The 24,666-nt window shown below is 45.4% G+C and overlaps 3 protein-coding genes and 1 long non-coding RNA gene across 4 annotated transcripts; 2 read left to right on the top strand and 2 right to left on the bottom strand.

Moving 5' to 3' along the window:
* Positions 1 to 7,060: 7,060 nt before the first annotated feature.
* CG3906 (uncharacterized protein) lies at positions 7,061 to 8,000 on the top strand. Its single transcript, NM_137958.3, has 2 exons — positions 7,061 to 7,709; positions 7,801 to 8,000. Exons 1-2 carry the CDS (start codon positions 7,086 to 7,088, stop codon positions 7,897 to 7,899), a joined length of 723 nt encoding a protein of 240 aa, NP_611802.1. The 5' UTR covers positions 7,061 to 7,085; the 3' UTR covers positions 7,900 to 8,000.
* A 3,453-nt stretch (positions 8,001 to 11,453) lies between these two features.
* Positions 11,454 to 12,208, top strand: lncRNA:CR43794 (long non-coding RNA:CR43794). The gene is made up of 2 exons (NR_073899.1): positions 11,454 to 11,577; positions 11,635 to 12,208. It is a non-coding gene; the product is annotated as a long non-coding RNA:CR43794 (long non-coding RNA).
* A 3,262-nt stretch (positions 12,209 to 15,470) lies between these two features.
* Positions 15,471 to 16,340, bottom strand: CG13559 (uncharacterized protein). Its single transcript, NM_137957.2, has one exon. It carries the CDS (start codon positions 15,954 to 15,956, stop codon positions 15,612 to 15,614), a length of 345 nt encoding a protein of 114 aa, NP_611801.1. The 5' UTR covers positions 15,957 to 16,340; the 3' UTR covers positions 15,471 to 15,611.
* Positions 16,341 to 18,583: 2,243 nt separating this feature from the next.
* On the bottom strand, positions 18,584 to 19,635 carry CG13558 (uncharacterized protein). The gene has a single exon (NM_137956.2). The coding sequence runs from the start codon at positions 19,552 to 19,554 to the stop codon at positions 18,967 to 18,969; it is 588 nt and encodes a 195-aa protein (NP_611800.1). The 5' UTR covers positions 19,555 to 19,635; the 3' UTR covers positions 18,584 to 18,966.
* Between the last annotated feature and the right edge of the window lie 5,031 nt (positions 19,636 to 24,666).

Below are 24,666 nucleotides of genomic sequence, written 5' to 3'. Positions count from 1 at the left end.
ACCATAATCCAAAACTCACTCACTCCGGAAGCGGGAGCAATTGATGGCCCATCGGAAGGCCAAATCGAATGGGTAAATGTGGTCGTCAGATGGCTGGCAAGTTCATAAAGCAGCGGAAGCAACCTTAACGATTAGCTAATATACATAACTTATGGTCAGTTGAGTCCTTATGTATAAATAATATGTGCAATTTAGCGTGAGATGCCAGCGACAAAAGACGCCGAAACTCATTCAAGTGTCATCAGCCGGATGGTTCAGTTTGCGGCTCTCCTATATAGCCATACCCATAGTAGAAGTCGTAGTCGTGGGCAGCTGGACTTCCTGGAACGTTGGAACACTGGGACGTGGGCTGTGGCGCATGTCAGCCCATTGATTTGCCATTAGGGAGTGGCAAATGAGTTGACGCTGGCTCCTATCTGTATCTGTGTGGGTGCACTCAGCCGGAAGCGATGTGTGTGTTTCAGTGTGTGTGTGTGCAGATAAATCCGTGACTTACATCCACACACTCACACAACATACGCACCTCAAAATCTGGGCTGCTGCTAATGGTGTTTAGACGGCTTAATGATGTGGAAATGCATCAATGTAATCAAGGTGAGACAAGAGCAGCAGCTTTGTACTCAAATATACATATCTACGAATCTTGAAGACATCCTGCGGGCATGGGCCACACAATCCTGGTCTGTGTGCAGCTGGGTTAACCGAGCAGCCTGTTGTCCGAGCAAATTGCTTACTTCAGCCTGTCAAGGCGCCTAATAGCTTCATGTGCAACACTAGGCATTAGCATTCCCTGACTTTGATTGCTGCTCCTCTTCAACTTTCACTCGATTGATCAAAATTATATCACTGACTTCTTTGAGCATCAATGGACTTTCTTCATTATCAATTGAAAAATTAAGTTAGATAAGAGGTTAAAGGAACACTTCTCCTTGTAGCACATATGTTTTTGTACTTTGTTTAGTAAAGCAAACACTCTACAATTAACCTAATCCATAATCGCACCATTTAATATGCCGATAGCCGATAACCATCGATTTAATAACCATTTATGAACCGCAGACTTACTAATAGCTAACAATTTGATCCCGCCTCATATATGCAGATTTATATTTGCTTTTAATTCCGCCTATGGACATGCAACTAGGCATCGATGGCCGATTTGGCAGGGGGCAGAAGAGCGGTGGGGCCATATTTTTATATGGAGCATGCATATAAATCGAATTACACGTCCTGCTGGCATATTTACGAGCCCCCCATGCATATATAGATTTGCGTATATTTTGTCGACGAGCGTTAGAATGTCAAATCTACCAAAGTTCTCAATGCCACATAAATTGCTGCCACACACACACACACACACACGCAAATCAAGTATGCAAACGAAGAACGTTTGTGCGACTGTGTGAGGTGTGCCCTCGTACACCCCTTTGTTCCTTCGTCCTGCCAACTGCACCCCACAGCCTCTTCATCCACAGCATACTTCATTCTCCATACCATATATCCCCCATCCAGCATATCCGTTGCCATCGAATTTTGAATATTTATCAAGCGCCTCGCTCGGGGCTCAGTACGTTCACGCTTTTCTGATGCATACTTTATGGCGCCGTGCTTTTGTGCATGTGTGTATGTGGCCGAGTATCTGTGTGAGTGGCAACTAGTTGGCATTGTTAGGGATCCAACTGAACTTCCACTGACCTGCAGCGGCATTTGTGCACTCATCCTGGTACATAGACAGAACAAGCAAATTAAATTCGAGTGGCTTTAAGTTCTAATTAATCGCCATTTAAGTGACATTTAAACGAATTTCTAAAGGCAGAATTCCTATAATTATATCATATCATATTATCTTGGGTTATGATGGCAATTCACCACTTATTCCAGCTCAAAATGCTTGTAGCTACAATAGATACAATACTAATACATTATATTTTAAGTTGCTTTTGCTTTGCTTTCATGTTTAAAATGTTTATGTTATATCCAAGAGTATGTAGACGCATTCAGTTTATTCACTCGCTCAACTCAAGCGGCGTCATAACAAATTGATTTTCCCACAACATTATTCGCATTATCGCATATTTTGCTAGCAAATGCGGATCAAGATAGCTCGAAATCCAATTTTTAGCGCTCGAAATCAAAGAGGTTTTCCGGGGAAAATGTGTTTGTTTTCCACCCGCGCGGCGGTAAGTGCGGCAAATTAAATTCCGTTTCGATTTGGCATTATGTTTTAAGTACATGCCGAAGAAGAAGAAGAAGGGGTGTTTGCCAAATTGACAATTAATCCAGTTAGCATACAATCGGCATTTCAATCGCACGACTGCAGGACTACAGGACTGCAGGCAGCCTTAAAGGCAACAGACAAGGCGAATTTGCTCCTGGAGATTCCTTAAATGCCAAGATGTCGGGCTGCCTGCAAAGTTGGTCGCCAGCCAGCCAGATGATGAAAGCAATGCAGCGACATGGAAAATACCACAGCGGCGAATGCACAGACACGCAGGATGTGGATGCCAGGACGAGGCCGAAGGATGGGACAGGCGGGTAGGGTATCCGGGGATACGGGGCCTCCGGGCTTCTGTGCTCAAGATGACGACGCTGCGGGCAAGTCGCTTGAGTGGAGTGTCCTCGTCCACGTCCCGAGCTCAAATCCCGAGTGCATAGACAGATGCTGCAGCTCAAGCTCAGGCACACTGAGCGAAAATCTTAGGTTTCTGTAGCTGTAATAAAAGTGTAATTTATAAGATTGGTCATATATTCTCGACTATAGCTAGCAATCGGGGGGAGTCGATTTTTATTTTAGGCATATCCATTGATTTATTTTCAGTGCAGTCTGCGCAAAAAGGCAATCTCAGCCGGGGGAAAAGAAGGGCAACCCGGCAAGGAGTGGGCTGTGGCTCAGACCAGGACACGACATGGCAATCCAAATGCAATTTAGTGTCATTTTAATTGAGCTGCCCAGCCAATGCCTTGGGTCTCTAAACGTATTACCCCGAAAAAACGCAGCTCAAACGCAAAGTTCCCACAGAGTTATTTATGGTGGGGCATAAAAAAGCATATGAATGTCACCTAATTCAATAAGTGCCACAAGAGTGCAATTGTTGGGTCATAAATTGCCCTGAAATTCGAAATCCAAATCGAAGAAGCGTATTTCGCTGCAGGATTTCAAGGATTTTCTTGAGAACAATGTGAAACAATTTGGGAAATGGAGTTCCTGTTTTGTGTTAGCACAAATTGAGTTGGGTTGCCTGGTCGCGGGTTAGACACGAATCTATTTATAATAATTTGCCTACAAATTACTTTTCGCCCACACAGATGGTGTTGTTGCCAACTCATGTTGCCAATTTGGAGTTTCAGGTAGCGAAAATGAAGGCTGAGCAAATATGGCAGCCATTAACGAGATAAGCCCACGCCACGCACACAGATGTTTGCTCCCCCGGAACGAAGGATCCCCCTTTTGGGCGGGCTTAAGGACACAATTTGTCTAGACAAACTCCAGCTCGGCTTGGTTGTTCCATATTCTCGCCTTGCTACCCTGAAATCTGCGAGATGGCAGCTTTATATGCAGGCAAGAAAGGAAGAAAAGCGTAATAGATGGCAATAAAATAGAGCTGGAAGCAAAAGTGTTACTCAAGGGTTTAGGGATGCAAATTTTATATGTACTTGAATCATAATCACATTCCACATGCCCATTCCATTCAATACAATCCTTGTCTGCTGATCATCGCCGTTTGTGGTTATCCTATATCCTCATATCCTTTTGGCAGGGTATCGAGTGAATGTCGAACATAATTGAGATAACTTCGGCATCCTTTGTCTGCATGCCCCATATCATTTCCCTGCCACTCGATGTGCTGTCATACGAATTGTGAGACGTCACTGTCACACGAGAGTAAGCCATTTTCCTGCTGTTGTGCGATGCCAACAGTTTGGATTGTGTTTGCGCCGTTGTGCCATCGTGCCTTCTATTCGCCCATCTGGATGTCCTCCGCCATCGGGGTCCTGGATCGCCCCGCAGAGCCATTTGCCATTTTTAATTGTTTACCTGCAAAACAATAGGCGGACAAAGATTTTGTTTTACCCCGATTACGATTCCGATTCGATGCGAATCGAGAGTGCTCTGCGACAAAACAAAAACACGAGTAAAAAATCGAGGACGAAAATAAAAATGGGATTGCCCGCAACAGGTTCGCAACGAATTAAAACGATGGGCTTTAAGTTTTGAGCGCCCAGGGACATATTCGCCGGCGTCCTGAGCCCCTTGAAATTTTCGAGTTCGCCGATTTTTCGTCGCGTGCATGCATGAATCTGCATTTAATTCTGGGCCAGCACGGCATTTCAACTCGCTTTCATACCCTGGCCCCTGGGGAGCCATGTGTGCGGGGATATAATTTCGGGTTATGGCGAATCGGTGCACATGGAGGAGCTATTAACAAACCCACAAACACCCCGATCCAGCCCCAAAACGAATGCTGGTACCTTGGCCGACGTCTTTGTCTTCGGATTTAATGGTAATGCTGTGTGCTCGAAGGACCAAGGACTTCATCTGCTGGTCAGTGGGTGGTGCTGACGTTTGACATTGACTGGCTGATAATATAAATATCATTGTAGCTTGCACATAATTAAGCCGGACAGTCGACAAAGCCCTTCAACGAACGCAAGTTTACAGTGGGTTAAGTAAATGGAAGATACAACAAAATATTATGTTTAAATATTAAATGGGTTTTATAAACATTATTAAATGAAAATTTAATTGAATTAATAATGTATCTTATCATTAAAGCTTGCATATAGAATTGAAATCACGGCCAACGTTGCGTATGAGCAATATAATTCTCTTTTAGAATGGCTTTCTATGGTTTTTTGTGGTAGTTTCCACTGTTTAGCTGTGCCACAATTCGAGTGCCACCCACTGTCTAATATTTGATTGTGTTTTTAGTCCTGCTGCCAGTGGCTTTAAGTGTGTTTGTGTGCGTGGCAGGCAGGGGATGAGTGTGTGTGTGTGTGTGTGTGCGCTGGGCCCTGGGAAATGGGAAATAATGCGCCTAGTGCCAGCTCCAGTTGGCAGTTTGTTGGCTTTCAGCTTTGGTCGCTAATTAAGCCTGTTTATCGAAGTAAGTTAGCTGTTCAACTTTCGCTCCACAGCCCCCCCCCCCCGTTCCACATCCTTCGCCAAGATGATCGGCTCAGTTTAGTTTAGTTTTATCAGCTAACTAAATTAGCTGTCTGCCTGTCGGCATATGTATGCATTGTATATGTATATGAATGGCTGTGTATATGGAGTATGGATGAAGTGTCGCCACAACTGAATTGGGGAGCGTTTCTAAGTGCTGTAATAAAGCGATTCACGCAAATGCCTTCGAGTTCGGCGCTTTAATTGAGTAAATTATTGGGGGAAATGAAAATGGTTGGCCAGATGCGAGCAACTTTGTGGCCATGTCTTGCTGACGTGCGGTTATCGTGTGTCACTCGCCTGCGGAAACGGGCTAAAAAGTGGCTCTGCGGTTTGCTTTGGTTATGACAATTTATTGGCCGCCAGCATTAATTAAACGTTAGTCAAGGTCAGGAAACCGCAATTAAATAACGAGCGGATAGTTGAGGAAAAGCGCTCACATGCAAAGTGAAATGTGTGTGTAGCATGCCATGCCATTTTCCGGGCCAAAAGGGGTCGTTTGTAAGCCATCTGAGCTGAACTTCACCTTTGGCCAAAAGTTTGCACACTGCATGCAGTTTATTTGCTTCATTTGAGCTGCTGACTGCCGAATTGAATTGAATTTTGTACCGGCTGCGCCAACTATTTTATCCACTGAAATAAATCGCCGATTAAGCTTAAGTGGAAGCAAGTTTAACTACAGGAAAATTGGAACTATTTTCTGTTGTAAAACTCGCTGCAATTTGTATTTTTCCCATGTCTCCGAATTCGCAATTGAGTTCGAGCATTGCAAAAAAATTGCAAAAAAAGGCGTAAACATGAAAACAAAGCAAAAAAAAAAGAAAATGTTGAATGGAACTATTTCCGGTCCATTGGTTGGCAAATATTTGCTACATTTGTTTGTCATGAAAGCGGAAGAGATATCTTCGGAGCCCAGAAACTCATGACAATTGCGGCAAGATAAATGTGCCCAGCGAGGCGCATGATTATTAATATTATTACGCAGAATTTTTCCATTTTTTCCTGAATTCGCCAGATTTCATTCAATCCATTGAGTGCCGAAAAGTGCTGGAAACTTTCGTCCGAGCTCGAATGGAATTTGAATCTCCTGCGAGTAGCTCTGCAAACAGAGGGCCATGAATCAAGCAAGTTGAGGAGCGAAGCCCCTGGCCAAACAATCACTGCCCCCCCTCTGGACAGCTGGGTCCTTTTGCTCCTGATGCCCCACCAAACTTGTTTTGCACTCTGGGGTCTGAGCACTTGGTCCTGTGGATAAACGTTGGACTCACTTTGACGAGTCCCCTCGTCCTGTTTTCTCCCATCCTGCCAGAACTACGGAACTAATGAGTGGGTTTGACCATACATACTACATTCACTCCCCCAAAGTCATAATCACATGCACACAGACGAGGAGCATCAGGTGCATAAGTCATAAGGCTTTTTGGTGGGCAGCATGGGAGCAACTCTAATTTGCAATTAATGAAGCGCAGAGCCCAGAGATTATAAGCGAATTTCGGAAATTATAAGCTCTAATGGCAAACAATTAGATGTTGTGCACTAAGAGAACATCAGATAAATAGCACAATTCATATCCTATATATCCTGCTGGTTTATTCACGAAGGAATGAACAACCCACTTTTGTGAATCATTGTTTTCAAGTGTGAAAAGATGTTTAGAACACGATCCGCTCTTATCTTGGCGCTAATGTTGAATAGTGTTTACCATTTTCGCACATATGACACGGCTTGTTTTTGGCCAACTGATAAGCGGAAAGTGGCTCGGACGAATTCCGCTAATTGGCAGGCGATAAGCGATGTGTCCGAGAAAAGGGGAAATGCATGTAATTGACTCTGCCGCCGATGGGAGGGCCATAAAAGCAGGTGATGAACGGCGGGTTCCGGCCACAGTTAACTTGAATCTCGGCCAGCTAAAAAGGAGACGATGGACGCGAAGACGTTGATACTGTTGACCGTGGCCGTGGCCATATTCGCCTGCCACACGATCGCACAGCCACATTACATTGAGGTGTCCGAGGAATCAGAGGAATGGTGTCCACCAGAAAATAACAATACCGATAATAACAATCCGAATAGAACCGATCACGACTCCGCCCTGTGCGCCAACTTCCAGCACATTCGCGCTATGATCAATCAGGAGGCCCTGCTCAATCTGATCGAGGTGCACTACAATTGTGATCTGAAGTTCCGCCGCGCCATGCGGTACTACAACACAGCCGGATTCGAGAGGACCACCCAGCAGCTCACGGATACGGATGCCTACAAGACCGTTCTCAAGGAACTGCAGTCGGAGAGCGTGGATACCGCCGACATTGAGACCGTGGCGGATATCTTCCATTGCATCATACTGCCCGTCCGCCAGCCCGATCGCAACTGCGACTGCAAGGCCGTGAAGCACCACACCTTCGTCGGCGATCTGCTCTCCATCATGCCGAAGCAGGAGGTGCACAACTATGTGGCACAGTCCCAGGCGAATCACACCAACTTCGGCAACTTCACCAAGGCGGTGGTCTCCAAGCAATTCCAGGCCACGCTCAAGGCCAACATTGTGAGTAGACCCACTCGAGTTGAGTACACAAGAGTGTGGCAGTGTATTAACTCCTTTACTTCTCATTCTCACTTCCTCAATTATCCTGCAGAACAAGCGCGACGTGGTGAAGCCACTGCGCACCCTGCGCAAGAACGGCTGGGACATCCCAGAGCTGCTACGCGCCATGCTGACCATCTTCCAGTGGTGAGTGGAGTACTCGTAGCCGGAGTGGAGTATTCAATGTGTCTCCATTGTATGTATGTAAGCCCAATAAAGCAACAAGTGAAAGGAAACTGTTCCGCAGAAGCGAACTCACGGTTGACACCTGTCCTGTTTGTTGGGTGCGGAATGTTGTGTGGCAGTGGGTGGTGCAATTACCACCCGCCGTGCCCGGTAGGACATCAACAAGTTTTCAGTACGGCCTCGTCGCCTTCAGCGGGCTCCACTTGTAATTGGCATCCATGGGTGGTAACTGCAGCGGAAGTGTCGAGGAAGGAAGGATTCGTGTTGGAGATAATCGATCCACGACATTTTACGTGGTTCTTTTCATTTCAAACCATTCCGCCTGCAGCCATTTCCATTTCCATTACCCGGAAAACCTGAAGTTGGCAGCGTATATTGAGGCTGTTATCTACAACTTTCTTGAAGTAACTTTGCATTATTACTTAGGCAGCTCTGGAATATTTGAAATTTGTTCTTTGAGTCGCGGAATTCAAAAGTGCGCCATAGTATATTTTAAATTGTTTGATTTTACATTCAGCCACGGAATTTCTTTGGCACACAACTTACACCTTAAAGCCAATTGTATTACTAGTAGAGGCCTCCCATGGATTGCGAGTGCTTTCCCATTAGGGACAACCCTCCTGCGCCACTTGGCTGTCCCAGCTGGGTATTTGATTTGCCATCAGTCTTCCGTGTTTAAGGCGAACGTATTTCAGGCATCGACGGGAGTGGCTTATCGGATGGTTATCGGGATTTGTGGCCCGCTCGGCGGCACTTGGCAAACGAATTAAGACTCGTTACACTTTCATGGCTCGCGCTCAATTTGCGAGCTGCCAGCTGGCGGGGAGTCGCCCAGCTCCTTGGTCCTTCCGCAAGGACTCTACCTATGCAGGCGTGCAATTTGGGCGGCACAAATGCCTGCTCATGGCAATTGATTTATGCCTGCGACGTGACTTCATACGGGCTTGGGTTTGGGGCTACTCGAACAGCACCTGTTGTCGTCCTGGCTTTTATTAAATTAACAAAGTAACAACCTCACTGTCGGGCGTTTGTGTGTGGGCGTGCCTATCCTGTGCAGGCCAAATCCGATGCCATTATGCATTATAACTGTATAAACAAATCGTGAGCGTGCCACGCCCAACGCCCCCGCCCGAAGTACGTGCCCCGCACAGGAGCAAAAAAAAACCACTCCACTCCTCGAATCTGGCAGCTTCAACGTGAAACGTGGACCCTCGCGCGGCTTGTGTGTCAATCAAGTTAAATGTTAATGAATTACTCGGCATTGGAACAAGGATATGCTGACAGGACCAAGCGGAGTGGGACCGCCACTTGTTTTTCTTTCTACACACTCCCGATTTCCCATTCCTCCCACTGCGGTCGGGCTGCCTAGTGTCGAGGTCCTTGGATTGTGGTGTGTGGGGATTTTGGGTGGCTAAAAGGCCAATATGATGCCAGAGAAAGTTGATCCTTGACTGGGCTGTTTTGCTCCACTAGAAACTAGTTTAATAAAACAAATATTAAAGAAAGTATGCAACTGATATGTTATTTGATATGCATAGATATTGCTGTTATAGGTTATAGATGGGCAACATATATATTACCATGCAAAAGGTATCCAGCTAGTCGAACCTTCACATCGACCGCAGGCGGCTTTCATTGTCATGGCCATGGTCAAAATGGTAAGATGTTCGCCTATCTTCGTGAGCCCGCCTGTCCGCGTCCTTTCTTCCTTGTGGCAGCGAACAGGGCGAAATAAATCGTTGCATACTTACGTGCGCAAACAATTTGCGCTCTCGTCTTCGCCTGCGAAAAACGAGAACGCGGGCACTACGTGTCATTGAATTCATTACGCTGTCAGCCCCGCTTTTCTTTTTTCCATTTCCTCTAGGCGCATGCAGTGGATTAAAGCGGGAAAACACAAAAAGAGAAAGTATGTAAGTGAGAAAAACAAAGCTCCAGCAATTTGCCTGTTGAAATGAAATAATTAATTAACGCTGTCGTGGCCCGAATCGTGATTTGGTTTCCAAACAACGATGTATGCAAACGATCCATCAACACCAGTCAAAAGGTCGAATCGTATGCAAATGGCAAATGGTGGGTGTATTTTTTTTTTCCGCGCCACTGTATTTACATTCGACACTAATAATGATGCATTCCGACTTTTACGAGTGTGTGTGTGTGGGGCAATAAGATGCATCTGGCGGATGTATTGGCGATAGACTCGCCAATCGCTTTAAATCAAACCAGTGTAATTAAGCCGTCGGAGGGAATCCAATTATTGCATCACTTTTAATGAATTATAAATACGCAAAGTGCGGAACAAAAAATGCACCGAAAAAGGGAAAATTAATTAGTGAAAATGCTCTTTGTGGCGAACCAATATTAGCACTGCAAAAGTATTAAGCTTACAACTAAAGCACATAAATAGATTAATGCACTTTTTTAATCGCGAATTATAACAGCTATTATAATTATGCTCGAATTATGCAAATAATTATATGAAATACTAAGCTGCTTGATTTATAAATCAATTTCGTGTTTGAAAATTTCAAATACACACACTTATTAAATCACGCACTCTATTCAATATTATTCCCACTCCCCTCGCAAATCCGGCCTAAACAATCGCTACCAACATTGCTATTGCGCAATTGAAGGAGAATCGTTACCAATTGTTGGCTTGATTTGTTCTCAAATTTTATTATAGTAACGAACGCAGCCTCGTCGCCGCAACCAAATGCGATTTGAGTCGATTGATTTCCACCGACAGCTCGATTGCCAAGTGCAGTGTGCAATATGGTGGCTCCTTAGCCTTCCAAGGACTTGGCCACAAATTGAGTTTGGTGCAAAGCGGGGTTGGCGGGGAGCAAGACCATTCCGCATAGTTCGTGGCCAATACTTTATTTGGTTCACATACACATTTAATTATTCCATTAAATCGAACTCGCTTTTGCAAGCTGGCAATATGCCGAAGATAGAAGTCCTTTTGGTCCACGAGAGCTGCTCGTTTTCTCCTTGCTCGAAGGACATTACTTTCGCCGCCCTTTGTCTTGTACTATTGGGAATTCGAGCTGTTCTGGAGTGCGCTAAAATAATGTGTTTCGTTGATAAAATTCTTCCCACTCAGTGCTCTCATAACACTTCGGATTTATGGCCCGTGCTATCGGTGCTGCTCCCTTCGAAAGAATCCGCCTCGAATTGGGAAAGTGAAACCGCACGGGCCAGTGGCCATAAATAAATGCGCAGTATCAGTATCAGCTAGCAAATCTCATTACTTGGACTCCGGCCATCTTGGCCAACCAACCAACCCATCTGGAACCAACCCAATCCCGACCAGAAGCAGCTTATCTGCTGCGGTCGATTGGCCAGCCGGAGTGCATATCGCGGCTACAAATTCCCCTGATAAATAATTCGATGCACTGCAAGATTTCGCAGTGGCAATTCGATCGGCTTCACACTCTTAACGAGCGTGTTTAAGTGAAATTTGCGGCGGCCAATAATGTATAAATTAATAGCCTCCATTCGAGTTGCCAACGAGCGGAAGGACGAAGGACATGGCAGTGAATTATTTAATGAGCCAGCGGAAAAGAATGGGGTTTAGCTCTTGAAACCCAAAGTGCCGTGTGCGATACTCTTAACACTTGACTATGATTCAACCGAAGTGGTATGTTTTTTTTTTTTATTTCGATGAATGTAAATTAATTTAAAGCCCCTTACGCAGTAACAACCGCAGGCGAAATTTCATTTCTCCTTTCGCATGCCGTGAAATAATAGCCCAGTTTAATTCCATAAATGTTTTACAAGCGAAACGGCTCCAACTGGCAGCAGGCCAATGCATTTTCCGCTTTTCCAAAAAAAGAGACATGAAAAGTGGGGAGACAATGGTGAAAAATGTGCGGAGACTATAAGTCCTCGGCGAACTTTTGAAATCATAATGGAATGGCAATCTTTGGCCGATGCTCTAATTATCAGTTGCACGCACACTTGCCACACATTGGGGCACTGGAATAGTTTGAGCCGGAGCTCAAGTTTGGCCAACTCCAGCAGCCAGCAGGAATATTATTATTTTTTCTGTTGGCTCTTATCTCGGCAACCAACTACTTTCGCCCCGGCCGGAGGAGAGGAAGGAGGAGCAGGGTGTTCCCCCCCTAGTAATCCGGAATCCTTGTGGCCTCTAAAGTGGCCATGCGGGCGTTGCTTTCTAACCAGCGCAAATATTTTAACCTACAGGCCAGGACAAAAACGGGGCTAAAGGAGACAGCGGGGTTGGCCAAGTAAATAAATGTTTTCGAGATAAACTGGCGCTTTGTGTGTCGACTCGCCTTCCTCTCTCTCTCTCTCTCTCTCTCTTCTCTCCTGTTCCGCCTTAAAGCCTTAAAGAATCCGAGTCGCAGAGTTTTTTGCACTTTGCATGCAAACGTTAAAAATCCGCAGCATGCCAATGGGGCAGCTTCAAAAGTCCCCCGTTTCGGCCACGTTTGTGTGTCCTTCTGGCTACGTGACTTTGGCACGCGTCGCGTTCCGTCTGCTGACCCACGGCCATTTCCCATTGTTGGTCATTAATTTGAAGGCAAGTGTGTTTGGGGCTGAGCCGGCGAACGCGAGCCTTTCGTCACCAAACCGCACGCGTTTAGTGGTAGTAGTTCGTTTCGATGGCGACAGGGTGACCAACTCAGTATCAATGTGGGGTAGCCCAAAGGTATGCCCAACTAGTGAGCTAGTGAGTTACATTCTAATATTCATTCTTATACTCTCTATTAAGCAATCTAATATCAGAAGGAAACACCCTGTTCGGGCATATGCTGCGAACACTTTGTCATCCGACTCACGTAGGGGACGCACGTATGGCAGATCCTGAAAGGATTGTCCGCGCTCCGGTCAAGCTTGGAACGCCTCGGTCCTTGGCCATCAGCTCGATTAGATGTTGTGGCCTGGCTGCGTCCTTGCGGTCATGTTTTGTGGATTCAACCTAGCTGACCGTCTGGTCTGGCTCTTCCCTAGCCGCGACTGTTGGAGTGGTAGTGGGAGTGGGAGGATTGGGTTGACGAGCGCTCGAAGTGTCGGAGAGCCAGCAAGCGTTAAAAAATGTTTTAGCAGCGCATTTTTGAGGTTAACAGCGCGCACGTGCTGGCCAAAAAGGAAAGGGGTTTGCGGAAAGGGGCGAGGGACTTGGCCAAAAGGTGGCGACAATGGCGTCGAGTGCTGCGAGCACTGGGCCAAAAGATTTATCTAGCCTGGCAGTACGTGATGCCAACAATTGTGTCAACGGACGGAATGCCGGAGTGCCGGACTGCCGTGAAATATGACGAATATGTTCGAGTGTGTTTCGCACACCCAAGTGGATGTCTTGTAAATCTCAATTAAATCGCCGGCAGACGTGTGCTCCTCGGAAAGACAAATAAACTGCAATCGTCGGGGCATAAATCCTAATTCCATTTTGATTATCTGCCTCCGGGGGACGAGTGGCTTTGGGGCAATCGCTGCAGCTGTCTGGAGGCCCAACACATGCCTAATGTGACTGGGAGGCAGTGCTATCTGGAGGTAGTGCTATCCATCGGATGCTCTACGTTTGAATCCCAGAAGCGCAGCCGGCTCCAGAGTCCCCAAGTCCCAATTTCCCAGGCGAGCATTAACGAACATTTCCTTTGTCTGCACAGAGAGAAAGGATTGAACACCACTACCTCCGCCACTAGGATCAATTCTATACCAAAAGCTTAAAAAAAAGGATTCAAGTGCTTGAGATTGCGTTTCAGTTGAATAAGTTGTATATTTATTTAAACGAATCGTTTGTATATTAATTGTTTCAGTGGCTGGTATTAGCATGCAATCGAAACCCTTTGGATAACCGAAAGTCAAGGCAAAACCTGGGCCATTGAATTCGTGCAGCCATTAACATTTACGATTTCACATCCGGAGGTCAACACACACTTCCACTCACAAGCAAACCAGATGTTTGCCATCGAGGATTGCCATCTCAGCTTCCCAGCTTCCCGTTTCGAAGCTTACCAGATTGGTAGGCGTTTAACAGGCGATGGCAGCTGAAACACATCCTGTGATATGTGAAGTGAGGGCATATGCAATGCAATTCTGGAAATCGACTAGGACCCTCTCTATTTGTTTGCAGTTTATCTGGCACGAGGGGAGTGCATCAGGAGTGCTCCTGGTGGCCCGGCGTGATCCCCTTAGTGAGTCAGTGGGCCGGAAAGCGGCCAAAGACTTGCAGTCAGCTGGGCTTGCGTCTAAAGTTTTGCATTTTAATAGCCTCTTAACTGCCGACCATTGGCACAGTGTTTGCTTATGTTGCCACAGGTCGAAGGAAGTGAGGGGAGCGGAAGGTGTCCCTGGGCCGAGTCCTTTGGCCAGGTGTGGCTGGTCTGCCCTCCGAGATTTGCATGCGATTGCATTTTCAACTTGGCCAATTTTCGGTTCATTGTAGGCGCTTAGCCTCGTTTCCTCTGAAGTGAACTTGGATTTCATTTCGACATCGCATCACATACGAGTATAGTGTACATGTGAGTGGGCTTGTGATGGAATTTGTTGCCTTTCGCCAGTAATAGTTTAATTGTTCTTGCAATCGTCTGACTTTGCATTGCTGAGATACCAAAGTGCACCACAAACTGGGAGCTGGCAGGTCTTTGGAAAGCAATTGGTTTTTGCTGGCTTCATTAAAATAAGTTGACTCAAGTTAATTCTGGCTATGCAGTTATTCGTGAGACTAAAAATAGATAAACTACTTATCTACATGACATCGGGTTTAAAGTGAATTGATGTCAGAGGGATTTCGCAGACTTCCATTTTAATGACAGCCATTTGGCTTGATGTGTGACCAACATGAGGAGTTCCATCATCATCAGGGGCGCTGTTGCCAACGCCAAGTCACGTTCTCGCTTGACTTTTCCTCGCTTCTTGCTTTCCCTTCAAGTTTTTCCCAGTTTTACCCAGTTTCACCCTACGATCCCGACTTTCTAGCCGCTTTACCAACGGAAGGGAAGGGGAAGGGAGGATTCGTGACGCGACGAGATGCCACGCTAATGCACGCCCTGCAAAGTATGCAATAAATCTGGCGTTGGCTTGGGGCCACCTGTGCATGTGTGTGTGTGTGTGAAAAGAGAAAGGATTCGCTGTCATCTGTCTATCAGAAGCATTAACAGCTTTTACTTACTGCGCGGCAGACGCTTTAACACTCGACACAAAAGCAAATACAACCATCTAGACCAGAGAATGCCGCGATTTTTCAGGCATGCGACAAAATGTTTGCTTAATAATTTCCTGCCGCCACACTGCTGTTTGTTGCCACGCATCCAACGGAAGCCACCACATGAAAGAAGCTGCCGGGTAAACTTGGATCCAGCGGAGCATGCCCCGCCAGTCTGGGCTTAAATCCTTTCGGCTATGGGTCACCCTTTCCTGTGGTCAGGAGGCATGTGCGCGTAAACTTTGCGATGCCCGGCACGTTTTGGTTCGTTGAAAACTTCAACCTGCCGCCGGTAAAAATCAAATTGAATTAGTTGAAGCGAGGGGAAAGCGAAAAAGCGTTTTCAATCTGCCAGTCTTAGTGCGTTTAACGTATTGATTTTAGGTTTATTCAGTACAACTCTGTATTAACTTAGAGCTACAATTCTTTTTTTCAGCTTGTGGCATCCACTTAGTTTTAGGTATTAAATAATAAAGCTTTAAGCTCATTTTGTGCACTTTAAATTAGGTTGGCCACCTCTGATCCTGCTGCGGAACGATTCCCAGGGTCGCCTTGCAGACGGGACACGAGTGATGGATCTCGTTGAAACAGTCGAGGATGCAGGGGATTAGCCAGCATCCAATGCCGCAGGTGGTGAACAAGACTATGCCCGAGGCCACGTAGGCGATCCAGCGGCGCCGGATCTTTGTGGTCGTCTCGATCTCGTCATGGCACATTGGACAGATCATGAGTGATGAGGTATTCTCCGCGAGCAGCCACGTGGTGCTGTGTGATCTCCGTGTTTCCCAGCCCATTGCCTCCTCATACGAAGGAGGAGGTGTGCTGGGAACCCGGGCGAAGGAACTCATCCTATTTATTTATAAGTCTTTGTACTCTTTTACAGGATTTTACAGGAACACTTTGTATACACTTATTCCAGGTCTTAGCTTCACTTAATGTGAGTTCTTGAAACAACAAGTTCTCTGGATTCGCTCGGCTGAGTTCTTGATAAGCGACTAATAATACTTCTAAGAAATTCTACACCGAGAACAATTTTTGCATACATTTAAGAAAATTATTTATTTTAATAGTTTAGTTTGTTTTTTTGACATGCTTGTATATGTATTTTTTATATATAAATAGCACTTTAAACTATTCATTTGAAATGAATGTCACTTTAAAATACTTCGATTTTAAAACTAAGACCCGACTTGAGAAAGTCAACCACTTGAGGCGAAGGCTTAGAGTCAACTAATCAATGCACTTGCATTACTCAGCTCTGTTCAACATTTGATAAGCGACTTCGCAGAGCGCGAGTAATTAAATAATTCTGTGAAATCGAGGCCTTCCACAGATTACATTTTATAGATAAGCATTGATGAAAGACGGAGAGGAGAAAAACCTACTGATAACGCTAATATTTCCCGGGGTACTTAATATTTCAAACATTTGTTATTATCGCATTGTTAAAGCCGTTCTGGTTCGTAAAAAAAAAACACTGCATAACTAATCTGTTAATGACCATGAAGTTATGTGAAACTGCTTTAAATGGCACAGAGCAATAGAACACAACATATTTTCCACTCATTTTAAAACCCATTTAAACTAATAATTTGATGCGTTCTTTGATTATAAATTAAATTCTTAATTTTATTAAAGCCAAGCGAAGAGCGAGCCGAAATGTATTCAATCAAAGGCGACTGGCTGAATCTCAACTGCTCTTTAAAGTGCCCCCGAGCGATAAATTCGATTTGTGCAAATATATACCAATCAGCATTTAGCTATTAAGCCCACGAATTTGCATATGTGCCACAAGACGCACAGTCATGCGTTGGAATTCAATAAATGCGAGACTCATCCATCACTGTCAACTTAAGCTGCATGCGGGCCAAGCTTTAATGTCGCCTTAAACGCTGCGCTTAAAGCACCGACAGAATGTCAAATGTGCCGTGTGTTGTGCTAATGAAATATGACCAACTCCAATACACACACACACGCGCGCAAACGGACGGCGACAGAGAGCATTGCGTATACGCAATGGAGAACCGGGGAGATGGTAAAATGTGTGGCATCAACTTATCGATGCTGTCAATGAATTTCAGAGGCGAGTGTCTGAAATGAAATTTTTCCTAAGGCCAGTTGCACATGCTGGCAGCCAAAATTCAAAATTTTCGAAAGCAATTACTCACGTTGCTTTGATGTGGCTGCTCGGATGCTTTGAACTCCCGCCAAGCCAATAAGAAGATGTATGTATGTATATAAATACTTGAATGTTTGTACATACATACATAAATAGCGAAAAATGAGCAACAAAGCCGGAATGCCTAGAATGCAGGCACATTTTTGGCAGCTATTTTAATTTTGAATGTCTAGGTCTTCCACTGAGTCCTGTCGCCAGAGAGCAGCTCCTTTTGCCCCTTTTAAGCGCCTTTATGGCTAATTAAATGAAACTGAACAGATCCGCCTTAATTGCCAGCGTCAGCAGGTGTATTAAGAATTAATAAAAACGTAGAACTGCGCGGGAATGTTCAACGTTCATGGGATTGTAATGTTTTTTTATTGACTGCCGACCGTGTTCCAGGGCTTTTAATTAACTTTTCGTATTGCCGTCGCCATGCGAACGGATTTTGTGGCCGAGCTTAGGGGTAAAAGGGTTTAAAGTAGCGAGAATGTGGCGATATTTAAAATTCTGCTTATTCGCTCTCGGTATTTCTGTATTTGTTCTGCCGCACCACATGGCGTATGATTAATGCGCCGCCCGGGACTCGGCACATTTCATTAAATAAATTGTAATTTATCAAAAGCTATTCGCCCCTGGACCGACCACAAGCGAAAGCCAGAGCAAATCAAATAAATTACAGACAAGTTGAAAAACTTTGACCATTAAATGCCCCAAACCAAATAGGGCCAATGACGATTTGTTGTTATTTTTTGTTTTGCCAATCCGTCGGCCTGTTGTTTTATTCGCCCAGCATTTCATTGCAATTGATTTTTGGTGTCAGCTGCACGCTCACCCGGAGACAGACATGTCCTGGACGCAGGACCTCCAGTGCCCTGCCCCCTTTTCACCCCCCCGCTATCGGTCAACGTCGACAAATGCTGTGGTTGCGGCTTAAGTTTGTCGGCAAATTGAAAACTTTGTTGGCTCTTGGTTAACTTGTGGCCTGGCGAGCAAAAAATAGCCGAAAAGCCCGAGCACATCAATACAACATTTTTCCGTCGTCATCACCCCCGTCTCAGCCCGGAATCTTGGCCGATTCCAGCCCATTCCCAAATAAACAACCAGGCGAACAAGCCGCCAAAACCAGAGCCTCGGTCGCCTGTTGTGGCCATCCTGCTGATTGCATTAACCACCCAGGCCAAGATGGAGTCAAACAATAACGAAAATCGGAGGGAATCGGTGGAAGCATCGAAGCGGTAAATACCCTATAGTCATGTAAAAATGGATGTTCTTTGTATGTCAAGTATGTGGTAGATGTTACTTTTGTATGTATTTAATTCATGTATTTGCATATTTATTTAATTAAAATTTTCGTATTGATTAACAAGCAAGAAGCGCATAGAAATGGAATACAGTTTATAAAGTTTCAGGTTATTAACAGATTTTAATCGTCTTAACAAAACAAGCCGCCTTTCGAGCCCTTAAGTGTGTTCAAGGACCTTTTCTCGTAGGCTCTGCTTTTCGCTCCGGGCATCGAAAGCTACTTCTAACTAACCAAAAATAGCTGTTCTTAAGGTGGAAAGAGCGTCCTGCTTTTAATATAAATAAATAAACAGGCGGCGGCTGACTGAATGGAAATGCCTAGCAGGCAAATCGAACCTAGAGGCGCAATCTGTTAATAGAAAATGGAAAGTGGCTCGAAATCCGCTCGAGAATGGCTAACCAAAATCGCCTGCTCCCGCATGGCAGGCACTGTAGTAGGAAGGGGATCTGGGCGACGGATGCACCTGGACCGCTATGGTCTCCTCGTCCAGCTGGACGTCGGTGCTGGAGAAGGGCGAGGCGCCGGTTATATGGCCGTAGAGCGGCTGCATCACTCGAATGGTGGCCACCCGCTCGCGCCACGTATGCCAGAAGTGCTGCTTGAAGAGAAAGCCGCCGAACTCGAAGATCATCGGTTGCTCCAGAATGGTGAGAGGTTCGCCCGGCGGCTCGACAATGTTCAGCATCATGAGGCAGCGCGTTGCCTTGCGGAAGAAGTGGAACCGGATGAGCTGCAGCGGCAGCATGCTGACCAGCTCGAAGCTCTCGATCTCCGGATCCAGGCCGCGGCTCAGAAAGCCCGGCTCATCGCCGCACTTGGCAAAGTTGTCGCAGCCGAAGATCAGGCGGTTGCAGGTGAGGCCTATATGGTACTGGCGCAGTCCCACGCCCTTGATGTCCACCAGCGTGAAGGGATTCTCCACCAGCACCGGCTCGTAGATCTCCTCGTATTCGGCGAGCAAAACTTTCTGCACTCGAAACATTCCCGCCAGCGACAGCGAGTTGGGCTGTAATTTAATTGAAATGTCAATCAAAGCTTCGTCCGTCTATTTGTTTGCTTTGAGTTGTCAGCTGTTGTGGATTCCCTGGCCTCCTGCGGTATCGAAAACTATCCGGCTAAGTCGATTATATCGCCGCCATTGCCATTGCCATCACCGAATGCAAATCACTGGACTTTCGATGTCATTGCAGCTCCAAGTCGCAGTCCGCATTTGAATTTAAATTGGTATTCGCGGAATGGCGATGCTGGAAGTCACTTAGTATGCCTGATGGACTTAAATGCCTGCACTCAGTCGTCAACGAAGCAAAGCGAAATCTCGGAAAATTGTTCATGCTAACTGGCTACCTGAATAGGGCTTGAAAAATTATAAAAATTAGAGAAAGTTAATTGAAGGTAAAAGCTTAACTGCAGAAACAGCATAGCAGCAGATCGGAGAACCCATTTTAAACTTATATATAGATTTAATAATTTGAAATTACTACATTGCAGCTCATTGAACATCAATTCCCGAGATAATCACTTGTTGGCTGTGCGCAAACTTTATCAATCCGCGACCTAAAGGACATTTCATTTCCGATATTTTCCCCTCGGCAAAGGACTAACAAGTTCGCAGTTTTTGCCATCGCAGTTCGACATGGCTACACAAGTTCCCGGCCATAATCTTGGCTTATGACTGCCACAGTGCACATCTTTCGCTCTTCTTGTTCTGTCAGGGCAAACACTTTTAAAATATTCTGATTTATGACAAACTTTCACCGCCCGTTTGCAACTTTTCGCAGTTGCCATTTGGCACTTTCCACTTTCAAGTCCATGTCCTTGCGTTCATTTCCACCATTTTCTCTGGCTGCCGGCTGCAATTGGTGGCGGAACATAAAAGAAAACTCTGGTCCTCGCGGGATGCGGGCTGCTGATGCTGCTCACTTTGTCAGCCATTTAATTTAGCCACGCTTGCAATTGCAATTGCAATTGCACTTGCAGTAGGAGAGCGGGAGAAACGCTGGAAAAGCTGGCAAAACTGAAGGAAACAGAGATGCTGGTGGAAGAGTTATAGCGCGAAGTACTGTGTCAAGTGGCATCCTTGCTGTTTTCAAAGTAATTAGTTTGAAGGAAATTACGAGTGCGCATGCCGTCGTGGATCCAGACGTATACTTAAACATAACTTATGGCTGTCCTGCTCGTCCTGCTTGTCCTGGCTTATCGCATTTCCTTTCCGTAAGCCGTGCTCCTGCTAATTTGACCAAATTCGACAGGGCATATCAAATTGCATCGCCTGCTCCGGCAATTCGCCATTGATTAAGTGTGGTGCAGGTCAACGTGGAGCTGTCACAAATCACACAGGATACATGGATCCCTAATGAATTCTCGCAGTGGCCATCGTATCCAAATGAACAAATGTCTTTGCTGCTGGTGATGGTTTGCTCTGCAATTGGGGAATTAATTAAAATTTTCTCGTTTGGCATGTTTATGATGGCACTCTCAATTAATTTCAGGGCTCGTTGAGCAGCCCACAATGTAATGTATTGAGGTTACTTTAGGCCGTTCTATTCATTCGGGTTTACACGTGCATCAAGTCGTCTGCTGTTTCCACAATATCAAAGTGCCGGAATCAAGATTTGCTAGAAATTCCGACTTCTGCATACAATTGGATGGACATCTTTTCTTGAAACAATGGCAAGCGATTCTAATGATTTGGCTAATAGCGCATGAACCTGGTCACGTGTGCGCCAATTAATTTGGCCTTGTGTGAATTGCTTAAGTTGCTTTCCATGTCGTTGGGGCAATTAATGCCGTAAATGTGTTTCATTGTCCCGATCATCGAGTTTTCCACTGCCACCAACAGTTGGCCCATTCAGTTTAAGTGTCGATATCTGGGCGCTAATGGTCATTGGCTTAAACAGTGCCCACAAACTGCACTTTCCTCGAATCGCACGAGTATCTCACTCGCTTCCGGTTGGCCAAACACCTGTATTGCGTTTGAGTGCAGCAATTAGCTAAAAGTAGCGAAAGCACGCACGCCTGCACTCTAAAAAACATGTAGTGTAAGAATATATATTGTATATTTCCTACATACTACCTTTTCTAGAGTTGAATTTCCTATAGATTGTTAAACACATTCTTATATCTTTATTATACACAGTTCTCGGCTCGCTATTGTGAGTGGCTTATTCTGGCTGGACAGTTGCTTTCATTTTTGCACAGTGTACAAGCACACATACGCCTCAGGCAAACAAGTGCATGTGTGTGTGTGCTTCCTTGTTTGCTCGCTTTATTACCGCCTTGCGCTTTTCATTGCAAACAATTCAAGTTTTATTGTTAAATGCGGCGCAGGATAAGGCAGAGAGCATAAAGCACGGCAGCCGCTGCTCATGCCTTGTGGATTTGCCAGTGCCGAGCTTTGCGGAAGCGGAAGTGGCTAGGATCGTAGTGCGGATGTGCTGTATGTGGCCACAGGAGCACAGTTTCCAACCGTAGGCTCCTTTGAGGTGGGCTGTGCTTACTTTGCGGCTGAAAAAGTGATATTATGCGGCCCAATTTGCGATTTGTACATATGGCTGGCCATAAAAACAGAGCATGCCCAAAAATTAAGTATACGCACTTGATGTGACTTAATTTAATGGCTCCATCCCGCTGAGCAATAATTTGTGCTTATGCTGATGGAAAAGTAGTAAAAGCCAAACTACTAACCACACTGGACGAGCTCAGTGAGTCACTGCTGGACTTATATCCGGGGCCAACTGGCTGGGACTCTCAAAGGTAAGTGAAGCAGTAATTGGCACTCTACTTGCCTCTTCATCCCTGCTGTTAAACTCTCATTTACTGACATTGCCTTTGAGCTGAGGGTCCTCAACGGTGATTCCTACATGCCAGCAGGTCCATACTTACTGGTGCCCACAAGAGCGGATTTAACCGATGTATCCGTGCGAGATACAGTCGGAGTGGACTCGAGAGGAATCGGTAAAGCCGGTGCATATGCCGCCAATGAGTCAATGAGCCGGATTTCTTTGAGGCCAAGGACTCGATCTTGTGGCAAAGATGGCAAGGATGGTCAAGGAGGAAGGTAGTGCCATTCACACCACGTTTGTCTCCGGCAACTTTTGATGTCAGCAAAGTTTCGCATTCTTATCTCAATCTGTAGATGCCAACTTACATGCACAAGCAGCCATTCGTGTCCTTAGTCAGGATCCAACCGCCAGGAGTCTGAGCTTCGTTGGAGCATTTGGCGCTTATCGCACATCTCATCCCGAAAATGGTAACCGACACATTTGCACAATTGCTCCTTGAAACTGACACGTCAACCACGTCCAAACGTAAACGTAAGTAAGCACAGGAACTAAAGTCGAATGGGCCACGCCATTCCGAGTGCCAGCGAATGGCTGTATTTCCGCCTAGAGATGGAAACTTTGTGGAGCCGGTGAAAATGTATCTGCAGCATCTGCATACCACTGAGTTGGCCAATAAATACGATTGAGTTGCATGGCCAATTTGGCGAGAGTCGGCTAGTTCTTACATTTACCATTTGAAATGCACAGGCTAGTTGTGAATGTGTCTGAAAGTATGCAGCGAAAAACGAACTTGTTGATTCCCTGCAAATAGCTAACTTACTTTTGCGCACCTTTGAAATTGATTTTAATAGCCAATGGATTCATAAATGTGGTGGTTTACGTTTGGACAACATGTAATATGTGCCCATTTCGTTTAATCTTATTGGTCGGTTTACTTTGAGTCCTTCGAGTCCTTGCTGTCTGAAGCACTTTTTCCAGTTCTGAATTGTGAGTGAATTGGCCCGGAATGAACTTACATTAATTTGATTTGTCTAGCAGACTGGTTTGTTTAGTTTGGTTTAGAAGACTGTGGCTATAGACCACTGCCAGGATCACGAGCTCATCCCTAATGCAAATGCCCTGCTCGGTGTTCACCTTGGTATCCTGTCGTTGTCGTTTCCTGCTCCTGTCAGCCGGAGACTGGGATCTTTGCACTTGAGGCAGATTTAGTTTATGTGATGGCAACTTTCTAATGCAATTCACGTGTGCACATAAATGCAATTGTGTGGGTGGCCTGTGCCTGTGAGTGTGAGTGCGTGTGTGAGTGCGTGGCTTCAAGTGTCGGTGAGCATATTACACGTATTCAGAACACTCGAAAACTTTGCCACTTCATATCTGCAATGCTGGGGCATTAAATTCAATGTCCGTTGGAAGTCCATTTGCGTTGAATATGTGACTGAGTGGGTGTTCCTTGCCGAGCTCAGAACGCATTTCATATGCAATACCAATATTTACACAAGCTCGGTGCCAGCCAAAATAAAAGCCGGACACACACACATATGTGCTCAACTGTCCTTCGAATATTTGCGAAACATTTTTGCAGCATATGCCAAAACGGATTTGGCTGGAATCTGGGATTAAGTTATAACTGGCCCCAAATATTTGACAGGGCGAGAGTCTAAAACAATAAAAAGCAATTAATATCAACATTTAAAGACTACAATACGGCCTTGGGCCTCCTTATCGAGATTTCATGTGGGGGGCAAATATTTCAGACTCTGAGGCAAACACATGTGTTGTTCCCATTTAAGGGCTTCGGGTTCCCAATCAAATTTCTTGATTAGAAATAGCTGGGAGTCAAGCCTACGAATGCTTCGGTTTCAAAGAATTAAACAAGAATCGCTGCTTATCAAAAGTGGACAATAAAATGTTCAAATGTTCGGAAATTCAGTTCACTTTGAACAGTCACTATTGGTGGTCGACTCTTTTAAATTTTATTTATTTATAGATTTATTTTTGATTTGTTTGTTCTCGGCTTTTCGATAATGTGGTTGCTTATACCATTGTGAAATTTTAAAATCTTTTGAAGTGAAAAACACACTGCTTAAATCGGATCTGAAGAGAATAATGATCATAAGACTCGAGATATGAGCCAAATGAATACGCCTCTTTCCTCCGAAAATCCTCCCTCTTATGAGCAGGCAGTGGGCTTGATTCCTTTAGGATCTACGGAGCTTAGAGTGGATAGCCTCCCGATCCTGGTGCATTCTCCACCACGCCGCGAAGAGATTAAGAGAAGGACCTACATCACTCCAATAATAGTTCTCTGCAGT

The sequence above is a fragment of the Drosophila melanogaster genome, chromosome 2R, assembly GCF_000001215.4.
Source record: "Drosophila melanogaster chromosome 2R".
Classification (NCBI taxonomy): domain Eukaryota; kingdom Metazoa; phylum Arthropoda; class Insecta; order Diptera; family Drosophilidae; genus Drosophila; species Drosophila melanogaster.
The sequence above is the reverse complement of the archived record's forward strand: the minus strand, read 5'-3'. Positions and strand labels throughout refer to the sequence as shown.